This window comes from Equus quagga, chromosome 3, assembly GCF_021613505.1.
Source record: "Equus quagga isolate Etosha38 chromosome 3, UCLA_HA_Equagga_1.0, whole genome shotgun sequence".
Lineage (NCBI taxonomy): Eukaryota > Metazoa > Chordata > Mammalia > Perissodactyla > Equidae > Equus > Equus quagga.
Genome location: NC_060269.1, coordinates 6,982,338 through 6,996,791, shown reverse-complemented (window position 1 = coordinate 6,996,791; position 14,454 = coordinate 6,982,338). Strand labels below are relative to the sequence as shown.

The 14,454-nt window shown below is 44.7% G+C and overlaps 1 protein-coding gene across 3 annotated transcripts; it reads left to right on the top strand.

The window, feature by feature from the left end:
- Positions 1–2,868: 2,868 nt before the first annotated feature.
- Positions 2,869–10,769, top strand: TIFA (TRAF interacting protein with forkhead associated domain). 3 transcript variants are annotated; one of them, XM_046657416.1, is made up of 4 exons: positions 2,892–3,481; positions 3,600–4,036; positions 4,797–5,014; positions 6,640–8,394. In XM_046657416.1, the coding sequence occupies exons 1-3, from the start codon at positions 3,452–3,454 to the stop codon at positions 4,903–4,905; spliced, it is 576 nt and encodes a 191-aa protein (XP_046513372.1). In that variant the 5' UTR covers positions 2,892–3,451; the 3' UTR covers positions 4,906–5,014; positions 6,640–8,394. The 3 variants fall into 3 exon arrangements, with proteins under 3 accessions (XP_046513371.1, XP_046513372.1, XP_046513373.1); XM_046657415.1 differs by having other exon boundaries at positions 2,869–4,036; XM_046657417.1 differs by lacking the exons at positions 2,892–3,481; positions 6,640–8,394 and adding an exon at positions 9,517–10,769 and having other exon boundaries at positions 3,573–4,036.
- Positions 10,770–14,454: the final 3,685 nt, after the last annotated feature.

Below are 14,454 nucleotides of genomic sequence, written 5' to 3'. Positions count from 1 at the left end.
TCTGAATGTTTTCACAGGTCGACAGCATCAGCGGTGATGGGGTACCCCTGGGCTGAGTGACTCGGAATCTGAGCATCTGTGCTGGACAATATGGAGATTTAGATGAGCAGGCATCCAAGGGGTTCGGAGCACATTCAGCAGAAGGCGAACATTCTGTAACCCCATCACCAGCGAGCAACACAAACAAGCAACACTTTTTCATTTTTTTCTATAGTGTGTAATCATATTACCACAAATTAGCATCCTCTGTTTTTGATTTTAAGTGAAATATAATAGGCTTTCAGGTACATCAGTTTAATTATTTTTAAGATTCTTAGCACGGACAAATATTTTTATAGTTCCAAACAACCAAGTAACTGAATGAGGAATCGTGTTGTGACCCATGTCACGGGGGTGGAGGTTGGCGATAGTAAGGGGAACAGTTACTGAAGGGACTTCACCAATTGAGTATGAGAGCTGAGACAAAATTTTACTTTATTTTTTAACATTAATACAATTTGGAAATTTCAAATTGTTCAAAGCTAGATGACAATATATTGGGTTGTCAGCATTTACATTATTTTTAAATTAAGTGATTCATCACTGATAGTTCAAACGGTAAATCCCTCTTTTTTTGTATCAACAATATACACACCTAGAGTTTTCTTCTGTTTTGCTTTGATAAACAATTCTACCCTGACTTTTGGGATACCATTTCTCTGAATGGTTCCTTTTAATCTTTTCCTAAATTAGCAGCTTAGGAATAGTACTTAAACCTTCCAGAAAGCACTTAGCTTACGTCTGTATCCCCAACAACAGTGACAGCCTTTGGCTATATCAAGTGAAGTTAACCCAGTTTAAAAGCCACCCAACACCTTTGTTAAATTCACAGGAAGGGAGTTTAACCACACTCCGTCTGCTTTAAGAGACATTAGCAGCCCAGGAGCAGTTCTGAGCACAAGAGAATGTTTTTGCCACTTCCAGATCAAAGAATGGGTTTGTCAAAAAGACACAAGCACACTGAAACCAAAAATAAAAATAAAATAAAATAAAATTGTTTTCTTCCTTTTCGAAAAGGAAATCTGCAAATAAAAGAGCCTCAAAAGTGATTTCCAGCAGGCGTGTTCTCAGCAGCAGCCTGCTGATGGTAGTACATACTGGAAGCTTTCCTTCCTCAGCCTGGTGTTACTTTGGATGAAGTGTTTTCACACAGCCTTTTAGCAATTCGCTTGTTTTTAGAAAAATCATAGCCTGAGGTGAGAATATCTGTATAAACTCCTTCCTGTAATATCTAGTACACTTTCACTGCACAAAGTCCTAGTGTGTTCCTTCAACATTATCAAAGAATGATGCTCATGTCTTTCTATAAATGAAACCATTACTTCGTTTGCTTAAATTTTGACGTTGAATAACAAGGTGGTGTTAGTGCCATAGAGTTGATTCTGACTCCTGGCGACCCTGTGGACAGCAGAGCGGAACCCTGCCGGGTCTTTCTGCGCCATCGTCTCCCCTTCCAGCACTGTATCAGACAATGCTCCGCTGCTATTCACAGGGTTTTCATGGCCAATTTTTTTCAGAAGTGGGTGGCCAGGTCCTTCTTCCTAGTCTGTCTTAATCTGGAAGCTCCACTGAAACCTGTCCACCATGTGTGGCCCTGCTGGTATTTGAAACATGGGTGGCAGCGTTCAGCATCACAGCAACACGCAGCCACCACAGCGTGACAACCAGCAGCCGGGTGGTGTGGTTTCCTGAGCAGGAAAGGAACCTGGGCGGCGGGGGTGAGAGCCCCAGATCTTAACCACTAGACCACCACGGCTGGGTTAAATAACAAGAAAACAAGTAAAATCTGTAGTAAAATTGTAAAATAAACTCTGCATTTAAAAATGTTTTTGGCGGTTTTATACAAACAGAAACAGAGATTACTTTGCCTAGTTTAGGTATTAGTGATTTAAAATTGCTTCTTTTTAAAATATCCCCAGTGGATCCTGAGGAAACTCAGAAAATTGAAATTACAGACAGAAATGACCAAATTTCTTTTTGGTTCTGGCCCTATCCAAACTTTTAGAAGTTTTCCGGGCCTTTTGTCAGTTTTCACCAAGTCAAGGTGATCAAGGTTGCCAATGTCTGTGCCTCAGTTACTACTTTGAGGGGAAACAAATGGAGCAGGCAACGTAGCCACTGCCAGAGTCCCCTCAAGCCTCAAGGAACAGAAACTTTTCAACTGTGCGCTCTTGGCTATTTCTCAACGTCCACAAACCATTTTCCGTTTTAGGACCCTTCACTTGTAACCAATTGTCAGTCAGAGGGAGAAAATCACTATTGATATTGGATTCTGATTGACACTGAAGACATTCAAAATCTCGTTTGGGTCATTAGGAAGCCATCTTGAGGGAAACAGAAAAACGGAATAATCTTCAGCAGCATGAATTTTAGCAATTGTTGTATTTTCTCTATTAGTGTTATTAACAACACCTAAATAGTCCTTGGCAGTTTATAAAGCATTTTCACATCTTAATTTTAAAAGTTAGAAATGAGAAACTCCACTTTGGGTAGTATTATTGTATGAGTTTGTTGGTATTGTCAAATTCCATCTCTTATCTTCCACCCACTCTAACGTTCTTCAGCTGAAAGAAGATAACACTGGCTGTGTCTTATTTCAGAGAAGAAGCTATAAATGTTGATTAACGAATGAAATTGCAGCTTTACGGGAATCTGCCTCACTTGTAGGTGCACCTTTCTTGCTTCCTTCCTCATGTTTACGGTTCTTGATCATAGCTCAGTCGGAGAGTTCAAAACTTGACCCCTCCCCAGAACTTCTTTATCAGATGGCGAGGCAGCAAGCCGTTGATGTCATTTTATTGCCAGGGAAACTTACTCATAAACAAGCCCTCTGCTGAAGTCAAAGGCAGAACCCAGACAAAGGAGCGGCTCCCATCCGACGACGTTTACCAGAACTACGTTTACCAGAACTAGCGGGTCGTTTCCCAAGCGCTGAAGTAGGCGGGCCAGTATGACCTTAGTCAATGCCAGCTTTGTCCCCCCTCCGCCATTCTCAATCCTCTTTGTCCTTACTCTCCCTCCTGCCCTCTTTGGGCTCTCTCCACCCTCAGTTCATTCCAAACCTTCTTCCTGAGGCAGAAAAACAGTGTCGCCTTATTCATGCTAAGCTGTAAAGGACTCCTGGGAGGGCGAAGTTTCCCACTGCACCTAGTACCAGCCTTCACTTGTGGACCCCCAAACCCCGGGTGTCGAGTGAGGAAGCCCCCCAGGTGGACCGGGAGGGAGAGGAAGCGCACGGGCTGCTGGGTGTCAGGTGGGGGCATCCTGGGCAGCGGCAGGCTGATTTGGAGCTCTGGAGCAAGTTCAAATCCTGCCTCTGCCCTTGCTCGCCGCAACCCTTACCCACCCTCTGGGCCTCAGTTTACTCATCTGTAAGGGAGACCTACTCTCCTGGCCGCGAGGATGAGATGAGATGACGCGTGCCCTGCACCTGGCTTGCTTGGTAGGTTGGTTCAGTTTCCTGCCTCCTCCCACCCGCGTCCCAGGCCAACACTTGGGGCGGAGGGGAGTGGGTTTCGCGCTTAATGCTGAAGCGACTCCATTCACTTTTCAAACTCTAGCTGGTAAGTCACGCCCTCTCGGGAACGGCCTCCTGTTTGCGGAGGCTTGGCCGCTGCTGTCACTGCGCAGCATCACACGGGCCGGGAGCGCGGAGGGCGGTCCCGGGCCGGGCATCCGGGGCGTGGGCGCAGCGGCCAGCGGAGGAGACAGGCGGGCGGAGTCCGGCGGGCGCGCAGTCCCCGGCGGTGAGGGCTCCCGGGAGGCGCGCTTGGCAGCGCGGGGAGGACACAGCGCGCATCGGGCCCCGCAACCCTGCTCGGCGCGTCCCCATCGCGCCCACCCGCGTCCCGGTGGCTGCGGCCGGTCCAGGCGCCCCCGCGGAGTCGGTGCGGACGTGGGGCGCGTGCGGTGGCCATCCCCCACGAGGCTCCGCCAGCTCGCCTCCATTAGCGACGTGCAAAGCGGTTCTGGGAAGTTCACGGACTCGGGGACCCAGGTACCTGCGGACAGGGTGGGGGGTGAAGTGGGGACTGTCTGTTCTGTGTGTCGCCCAAGGGGGAAGCTCCGTCAGTGAGCGTCTCGGATTTTCTGGGAAGAGTCGTCGCCCGCTGCTCCTGCCGGCGGGACCACCGCGTGGGCGCCCCAACAATGATAGAGTGATAGAGGGCGAGATCCCAGCTTTGCAAAATAGAGAAATATTTATCAACGGTGGGGGAAGCGCCTAAGAGAAATAGTGGAGACGGGGCGTGTTTTCTTTGTGCTTTTCTGTGCTTTCCCGGGCTTTTTCCTAATCGAAAAACAAGAATTCCGCTTAGGGGGCCGCCCAGCGGCCGAGTGGTTAAGTTCGCCTGCTCCGCTGCAGGCGGCCCAGTGTTTCGTTGGTTCGAATCCTGGGCCGGACATGGCACTGCTCATCAAACCACGCTGAGGCGGTATCCCACATGCCACAACTAGAAGGAGCCACAACTAAGAATATACAACTATGTCCCCGGGGCGGGGGGCGGGGGGGGGGGGGGGGGCTTTGGAGAGAAAAAGGGAAAAAAAAAAGAGAATTCCACTTAGGAGGTGTCGCTCACAGCCTGCCTCGCCATCCTCAACGCCCTTCACCCTCGCTGCCCGAACACCTGTTGGGGACCGGGTTCCCTGGAGCGTGGTGTTCCTCTTCTGCAGAGGGTGCCCCTGGACCTGCCTGGCTTGCTTGAGGCTGGTTCATTAGGAAAATACAGTCATCTGTTGTTTTCTGGGACTTTATGCAGTTTTCAGATTGAAAGGAGCGACTTCCCAAATCCTCTGGAAGCCGGAATCCACGCTGACCCTCACGGCGGATGTCTGCAGCCACCCAGCAGCTGGGCTTTGCGGGCCTGATTGGGTACCGGTCGGTCTGGCACCGCGTCTGAGAACAATTGGGCTTTCCTAAGGGTTTCCTCCGGCTGTTTTGGTTCTCACCGCTCCTGCTGCGACACCTGTTACTTTGGTAAGTATCGATGCTTCTGAACAGCAGCGGTCACAGATGTCTTCACAGTCCCGCAGGGAGATGAGTGGTGACAGGGTCAGGCAGGAGGACAACTGCGTCTTCTGCTGTGCTTTTTTCTTTTTCCCTCCCCTTAGCTCGGTGCTGGGTGTTGGTCAGGGAAGAGAGCCTTTGATAAAATAGGAAACTTCCACTTGGAACAGGGCAAAGACATACTCTCTCGGGAGTATCAGTAGAGTGGGGGGCTGAGGAGAAATGAAAGTAAAAATTTTAGAGGGATGCCTCCCTTAACACATCACCCAGAGCAAACTTCATTGTTACACAATGGAGCTTGTGTTAAAAAACAAATTGAAAGCATGTGAAACCTGTTGGCATGCATGATGACCCAGGGGCACCAAGCTTGCTGTTGAAGTGCTTGGACACCTGTCCCCTTGTAGCAAAAATCTCTCTTTTTGTTCATGACAACTGAAGGCCAAACAGCCTTCTGCAGGGGGAGGGTAGTATGTCTCTTCACTGGCTCTGCAGGGCCTTGGGAGGAGTGGCTGGTATGTGTATGGCAGGAGTGGGGGATGGGAGTGTGAGCCGGGGTGGAGATGATGTTTTTGCACCTAACACCTCTGCACACTTCCACCCTTCCTTCCTTTGAGAGGAGTCAGAAGCCGACCGCAGAGGTGAGTGCTTCTCTTCCGGGTCTGAGGTCCCGGCTTAGTGTGTCCTTCTCGGGTCCAGCACAGGAGGGGTTAACTCCTCTTCTGCCCCTGGAGAGCGGAGCGCCCAGGCCGTCTGTGTTACGCTTTCTGTGATAAAGGTCCTGCTAGCAGAGCTCGTTTTCATTTCTGTATTTCTTTATCTGTTTATTGTGGTTCGTTTGTTAACACAGATATTCCTGCATGTCAGACATCATCACAGTGTTTTCCAACTTTCTGATGTCAGATATCACAGTTTACCACTTTAAAGATACTTGGCTAATGTCCAACTCCATTAATTGCATAAAAATAAGATGGTTTGTGATTTTGTAGAGAAAATATTTGTTAAATGTTTGAAGAGATCTTACGTGCACGTGGTGTAAAATCCCAAAGGCACAGTTGCAGTGAAGTCCCCTCCCGTTTCCCGGTCATTGGTGGCCGCTGTTGCCAAAAGGTAGGCTCATTGGTCTTCTGTTTCTTTGATAACTTGTACAAACAGATTTGAAAAAGCTGCTTTTGAGCATTTGCATGCTAGTAATTAAAAAAAATTTTTTAGTTTATTACTTTAGTTTTCTGTTAGTTTACGTCTTTTCTGTTTTTCTGCTGACCTCTCAGAAATGTCATAGATTCAGGCCATTTTGTAGAGGGACCCTGCAGCCTTGGAAATGAACGAATAGATTAATTTCTAAGTTCCTTGTGTTCAGAGACCATGATTGACGCAACTTGGGAGCTCCCCAAACAACCCACCACAATTACTAGTGACTCCTAGGTCCACGCTAACATCCTACACCCAGGCTTAAGGATAACGGGTGCTCTCGGTAACCTGGAGCTTCAGAGCCCCTTCCTCTTAGGAGGCAGCAGGAACAGTGTATTTCCCTCCCCAACGCTAGATTCTAGTGGCTTGCTGGTTTTAACGCACCTCTGTGGCCCTGTTCTCCACAGGTTAACTGCTCTATTTTCTGAAGTAACTGGTAACAGGGAGCAGTGTTTGCAGTGGGTAAGAGAGGATACGTTTCTGTTCTGTTTGAATGCTGCCTTTGACACTGGCTTCGTGATCTGCGCTACTTAGCTGAACCCTCTGAGACTCAGCTCCCTCCTACGTGAAGGTGATTCGTAGGGTTATTGTGAAGATTAAGGAAGACAGTCCGTGTAAGGGGCAGCACTGACCTGGTGCAGGATGGCCCGTGGTGATGGTAGCCCATATCACTGTCAGGTTTGCAGTCTGTCATACTTTCACAAGACGGGCCACTGCACATGGCCGGTGACCTCATGGCCTAGGAAAAGATGACCTACAGGAAGAGGGGTTGATTTCTTGCCCTCATTACATGTCCTTTATGGCGCTGGGACCGAGGCTGAGCTGCTCATTTTGGGGACTGGCAATGTGGCAGAAGGAAAGAAGAAAGGCGAAACTATGCAGTGGCTTCGGAAGCTTCTGTTTGGAAATAAGCTTCCTTGTCACTTCCATTCGTGTTTCATTGACATGGCTGTCAACAGAGTGAGAAGTATCATCTTTCTAAAGGAGCAGAGCCGTCGGGGTAGGCCTGGTAGGGAGTGGCAGCAAATATTTGATAGGTACAGTCTCTCAGTGTTTGTCGGAGGGTCACAGTTATGGACTGGAAGTCCATGAGACCCTGAGAGACAATGCACATCAAGACGCTCATAGCCACTCATTTATAAACCAGTGTGCTAAATTTTTTCCCTTGCAGTGGATACTGTATCTGGGTACCAGCCACAAGAGCCTGTTTGAGGCAAACTTTTCATGGTGGCAGATTTGCTCAAAAGACTGAATCCTAAACTATTAAGTTATACAAAGAACACAAAAACAAAATTGGGTGTTACCAAAAGACTATATCCAGAACACATCACGGAACTGTGATTATCCAAAGTCCAAGAATGAATTAGAATGAAGGCAGTGTACCCTAAACGAGGCTGAGATCATGGACAGATTCTTGCTCTTCCTTTTAAAGCTCTTTACTTGTTAACAGCTAATTCTTTTCTTGTCACCCGCTAATTGCATCATCTAATGGTTTGTTATATTTTCTTTCATGCTGTCTGCTTCTTGAATAATGAGACTTTGTTATCATCATTGAAGAATCTTCAAATCACAGTGTAGGATGGATTAACCAAGTCTACCCATTGTGTGTTTTCTTACTGTCTTCGGTTTCATAGTAATTTTTACCACCCTTTGGCCAGTGTTTTGAGGGTTCCTCTCACTTTTCTGCTTATAGTTGGATATCTCGTCTGCATAGGTAATGCAATATGATGCAATAATGTCCAAAAAGAATCTATTATGAAAGTAAATTTAAAATTAAGGATGTGTTTCCAAATCCATAAAAAAAGAAATTTTGCTTTGCTGTGTCGTTTGTTGAATAGTTGAATAAATTGAGAGTTTGATTTTTAGCAGCATAACTTTGCAAAATGGAAGGAAAGATTGTATCTCAAAAGTAAACATCAGCACACAAAGAAAAAGAAAGCATTTTTTAACCAGTTTACTTCTGACACCAGCATCTATTATAGATGGCAGACAGAAAACCATGAAACTACAAATTAACTTCACTTACCACTACTGATCCCCAGGGGCTGGTCGGGTTGCCGAGTGGTTAAGTTCACGCACTCTGCTTCAGCCACCCAGGGTTCGAGGGTTGGGATCCTGGGTGTGGACCTACACACTGCCTATCAAGCTGTGCTGTGGCGGCATCACACAGAACTCGAACGACCTGCAACTAGGATATACACTATGTACTGGGGCTTTGGGGAGGAAAAAAAAGGGAAGATTGGCAACAGATGTTAGCTCAGGGCCAGTCTTCCTCACCAAAAAACATACCTTAAAAAAAAAAAAGCTTAAAAAAAAGACTATGGGTCCCCAAACCCCAAATACAGTCTTTGAGGAATGCATGGGGCCCTCAGCATCGTTCTTTTGGTATAATTTCCCCACCACACTAGATTAAAGGAATTCTGTGCAGCTGTTCAAAAATGAAGTAGGTTTATATGTGTAGATGTGGGGAAAAATCACCTATTTGTAGTATTAATTGAAAAAATGCAAGATCTAGAACTAAATACAGTATTCCTATTTGTGTAAGAAATTGTTTTCTCTATGTGTAGAAATGTATGCGTATGTGTGTGCGCACACGTGTAGTTATCTTGTATAAAGACAATTTCTGTGAGGATCAAAGCCACTGAAACAGAACGTTCGCACTGAACCGCTGCGCCACCGGGCTGGTCCCTAAATCGTCACTGTTTTTAACCCTTTACCTACTAGAAATCTAAGCAAGGATATAAAGGATAATTGTTGTAATTAGTTGTTTACAACTTTTTCATTTTTTAATTTAATCAGGTTTCACAGTTCATAATACCTCTAGTTGTAATTCAGTTAATAAACTGTAGGTTTTCTTTATGTGTATATCCTCTGTGGGCATTCATACCAAAGGAAGTCTTTATTCCTGATTTTAAAGTATAGCTGTCGTGTTTTCTCTGGGCCCAAATCACTCTATTTAAATGAGAAAGGCAGGGAAGTTTCTTTATGCTCCCCCCAGATCACTTGATTATCAACAACCATTCCTCGTTATTGTCTGGATTATATGTATGGTTTTATTGTCAAGCTAGAAATGAAAAATAGGTAGGCAAACATAATACACCGCTTCTCATGGGGCTTAGTATAAGGTTTCACATATCTACGAGTTAATGGAAAGTATTCTAGGTATGGTTTTCTTAAAGTTCAAATAACTCACCTATCAGAAGATTTTTGTCAAATTGTGAGGATCAAAGCCCTCAGGGCCTAGAGTGTGGGAGTAAACTAATGTGCAGGTGTGATTGCCGCAGGTGGGTCTGGTTCTCGGGCGCATCATGTCCAGTTTCGAAGACGCGGACACAGAAGAGATGCTAACCTGTCTCCAGATGACTGTTTACCATCCTGGCCAGCAGCCAAATGGAATATTCCAATCAATAGGGTTTCATAAGCGGGAGAAACTCCCCTCCAGGGAAGAGGTGAAATTTGGCCGAAGTTCCAAAGTCTGTAATTATACCTTTCAGGACAGACAGGTTTCCCGAGTTCAGTTTTCTCTGCAGCTGTTTAAAAAGTTTGGTAGCTCAGTTCTCTCTTTTGAAATTAAAAATATGAGTAAGAAGACCAGTCTGATTGTGGACAACAGGACGCTGGACTTCCTGCATAAAGTGGACCTGCCCGACAGGTGCATGATCAGATTCGGAGACTATCAGATCCTGATGGAGAAGGAAGATGGAGTGTCGTTAGAATTTTTTGAGACGGAGTTTATTTTGTCTCCAAGATCACTCTTGCAAGAAAACGACTGGCCCCCACAGAATCCCATACCTGAGTATTGCCATTCTGTATGGTTTTCCCCCCAAAGCACTTCTCCTATGGAAACGGACGAAAATGAACTGTGAACACAGAGGGCTAAGAGGACAATCATGAAGGACGTAGAGCTCTGTAGACAACGCTTTCTAGACGCTCCGCTTACGAAGTGGTGTGCCGGTACTGATCGGTGCCCCTTCGTTACTGTGGTATGTTATTGTTATCTGCTGTGCTGGCAAATTTGGGATCTGGTATTTTACTTTTGAAGTCTGTAAATTGTGTTAGTCATCGATTTGGTCTCCTGTTGCATTCCTGGATGTATGAAGAATTATTTTAAGGGTACAACTGTGAGGGTTATTGTACAAGAGATCTCCTTTGTGATGAAGGAAGAGTGTTCTCAGAGTAAGGTTATATTATTCTCACTTTATGCTTGACTTTAGTCCTATGCTTTAATTTTGTTTGTAAGGAACTCTCTCTTGGTTTGGTCATATTATTTCACAACGGTCATTTGTTTTCAAGGTCAAGACTACGGGCAAGTTGTTACTGGTGTTGTAGCCTGTTGGTACTTATAGTATCAGTGTCCTGGAACACAGCATAATGTTTTGGAGTATTGTACGTGTGTCGTTGTGTTTTTAATATGGGACGATTTATTTGAGCAATAATACCTTGATTTTCTATGATTTTCTTTCTATAGAATTGTACTTATTCCCAAGAATACAGTTCTCTTTATGTATACACAGCATCTAAAACCAATAAACATTTGAATGTACCACTGTGTTTATGATCATCTTTCAGGTTTTTTACCAAGTTTTAAATTATTTGATTTTTATGTACAACAAATTTTTAAATTCCGTGAATTCAAAGCTTTAACAGCATCCATGCACATCGTAAAGTTTCCTTCTGCAAACATTTCCCTTGAAACTCTTTCTGAAGAAAGGAGACTACTGTTCTTTTTCTTTTTTTAAATTTTTTTTTGAGGAAGATTAGCCCTGAGCTAACTGCTGCCAATCCTCCTCTTTTTGCTGAGGAAGACTGGCCCTGAGCTAACATCCGTGCCCATCTTCCTCTACTTTATATGTGGGACGCCTACCACAGCATGGCGTGCCAAGCAGTGCCATGTCCACACCCAGGATCCGAACCGGCGAACCCCGGGCTGCTGAAGTGGAACATGCGCACTTAACTGCTGTGCCACCAGGCGGCCCCAGGAGAGAACTGTTCTTGGACTGCTTTACGGGAGGCATGCGGCAGGCCTCAGGCAGAGGCCATGCTGGGGGCTGTCACACCTCCAGCTCTGCCCCCCAGTGCATACCGGCTCCATTCTCCATTTGTTCCTCACTCCCCATGGTGGCACACGGCCACCAGTGGCTCCCAGGTTTTGCACGTTATTCATCAGCCACCGAAAGAGCATGATCTCCCAGTTCCAGTTCCAGCGAAGGGGCAGCTTCGGTCAGGTGCCCACCCCTCTACCAATCAACTCTCCTCAGGTTAGGTTAAGTAATGGCTGCTCCAGGCAGTGACCACATGGATAGGAAAAGCATTTTCTGTAAAACTGGCCACAGTGGATGGGGGTGGAGGCAAACAAAAGTATTAGTGTTTGATATGGGGTCCTGTTAGCTAAGTTGTGAAACTCAGTACACCCCTTAAGGACTCATTTGTCCCAGGAAATTGATTTTTCTTGGGCTCTTTAAGTAGAGGGGCGTATTAATTGGTGCCAGTGTTAGTCATAGGCAGTCTTCTAGAACCTGCAACTTTATGACAAGGTGGTGCTTTTCAATGGTGAAATCTCATATATCATGATTATATAAGCGTATTCTAGAAGATTCTGTCTCTACTATCTAATGCACGGACTGACTTGAAGCAGCATTACCTTTAGGCTCTAACATGCATGGTCACGTTTGTTTCAATATATCTTGTAGAAAAATTAGCTCTCATCTTGCTACCAGGAGCTAACAATTGTTAACAGCATGTGTATGTGTGTGTGTTGATGTAGTAGCTGCTTCCATGTTATCTTATGGCCCTGTCTGCTTTTTCAGTTCTCTAAAAGGGGTTTAATTCCTTATGGTAATTATCTGTTAAACTATCAGGTGTGGGGGCCGGCCTCGTGGTGCAGTGGTTAAGTTCGCACGTTCCGATTCTTGGCGGCCTGGGGTTCCCCGGTTCGGATCCGGATGCGGACATGGCACCTCTTGGCAAAAGCCATGCTGTGGTAGGCGTCCCACGTGTAAACGTAGAGGAAGATGGGCATGGATGTTAGCTCAGGGCCAGTCTTCCTCAGCAAAAAGAGGAGGATTGGCAGCAGATGTTAGCTCAGGGCTAATCTTCCTCAAAATAAATAAATAAATAAATAAAAATAAAATATCAGGTGTGGTTACTAGTTTACTAACTGGACCCTGACTGAAACAATCAGAGCTTCTATTTCAGGTGGTGATCAAGGATGAGCACTATGAAAAGTGCAATGGAATGTGCTGGGCTGCTAGTTGGTACTAATGGTGCCCAAGGGCATCATCACTCATCATTCCACTATTCAGCCTTCGTGAAAATATTTATCTGTCCTTGTATCTCTTAAGCAATGAATTCAGGGCCAGGGACCCTGGTGAAAAAAATGGGAAAGCAGTGATTTCTGCTCTGTTGCTGGTGTCAACATTTGTTGCTGGTGTAAGGCCGCTGAGGGCCTGGAGATGAACCATTTTAGCACTGCTCGCTAGCATCTGCACAGAAGAGAAAGTGAGAAGCAGAACACAACAGCTTTCTTAATACTCTAAGTGAAATCATTGCCCCAAAGCCAAAATCAAGGCAGTAGCATTTTAAAACAGAAAACTTCTGAGGTTAGACAGTCAAGATAAGGTGAAACAGCGGAACTTCACCTTTGGTCAAAGTGCCTTTTTATAATATCATTTTTGATATCATAAAACAACTTTTTAATCATCCGAAGTTAGTTTAGCCAGATTTTTTCTAACAGCTAAGCAAAAAACCCCTAAACCTCAAGAAACCCTCAAAAATAATACTGATCTAATTCCTATAGACAGGAAGCATGTGTAGTGTCGAGTGTGGGCTCTGAACCCCCTGCCTGGGTTTCTCTACCATTTCCTGGGGAATTTGTCACTAACTCTGAGCTTCAGTTTCCTCTTCTGAAAAACAAGGATTCAAATAGCGTCTCCCTCATAGGGTTTCTGTGAAAATCGCCTGAGACACAGTATGTAGCATCCTTACCACCGTGTTACACATGGAATGTTATTGTGAATAGCACTGAGCAAAAGCAGTCCTTATGTTTAATGGTCACATATAAAAGATTATCAAACTACAGAGGACATTGCTACATTTGGGTGTCAGGAAAAAAATCTTTAAATAATTTGCAATATTAATAAAAATAATGTATTTTAATATCAATTTCCTAATTTAATTTCACTTTCAGCTTTAATATTTCCTGCAGATACAAGAATCAGATATGGGAAATCTGTGTTTTTCATTGACTTCTTCTGTGATCTCCTTCACTGTCAGATAATTAACCAGAGGTACCAAGTAAATGCTATATAATTGATATAAAGTCTTTTTTAGACATCTGTGTTCTTAAATTATGATTAGAACATCTTTACGTAAAGTAAAATAAAATTCTGGCCTCTACCAAAAAAACATATTTCTCTAATTACTGAAAAAAAAAAAGCAGGTGTAATTCCAGGTCATACCATTTTAGAAGTTCTAGTATTTTAAATAAAACCCTCACATAACTCCACATTCCCCTCCAGCTACCCCATTTTGTGCTAACAGCGACTTTTTAAATAGTCTACTCTGATCATTCTTTATTCTTCACTTGTTATGATACTCCATAGTTTCCATTTCTTCATTTGTAAAAACAATACCATGCAACAGTCTTCATGTTCCCAAGCCAATTGGCCACCTGTCCTTTTCTCTCAACACCCCCATGGCACTTGATGTCACTGACTCCTCTCTTCTTGGCTCCTGTGACATCACACTCTTTGGTTCCTTGCGTTCCTCCTGTATCTACTTCTTTTGGGCATTTCTCTACCCATGACTTTTAAATGTCAACACTTAGTTTGCCTATATGCCTTCTCTGCCTATATGCTTCCCCGAGGTGATCTCAGCTAGCATGACTTAACATACCATTTACCTACTAATGACCCCTAAACTTCTACCTAGACCTCTTCTCTGAGCTGCAGACTGACTCCATTACCCACCTGACATCTTCAGATTTCTCATAAAACCTCAAATTTAACTTTCCAAAACAGAACTCTTAATTTCCTCCACTCTCCCAGACCTGTTCCTCCCACTACGTTCATTAAGTCAGATACCAAGAAGTTATTGTCAAGTGTAGTTGCAGCTGCTAGGTTGGCTGTCACAATTCCATAGATTTGGCCAGAAGGGAGACAATGAGCTCAAATAGATTTAGACAGTTTATTACTCACACAAGCAAAAGTAAGATCAGCAGTCAG

What these genes read in the sequence shown, in the direction of transcription:
- TIFA (XM_046657415.1), top strand. Translation starts at nt 3,452, where the DNA reads ATGACGCGTGCCCTGCACCTGGCTTGCTTGGTAGGTTGGTTCAGTTTC.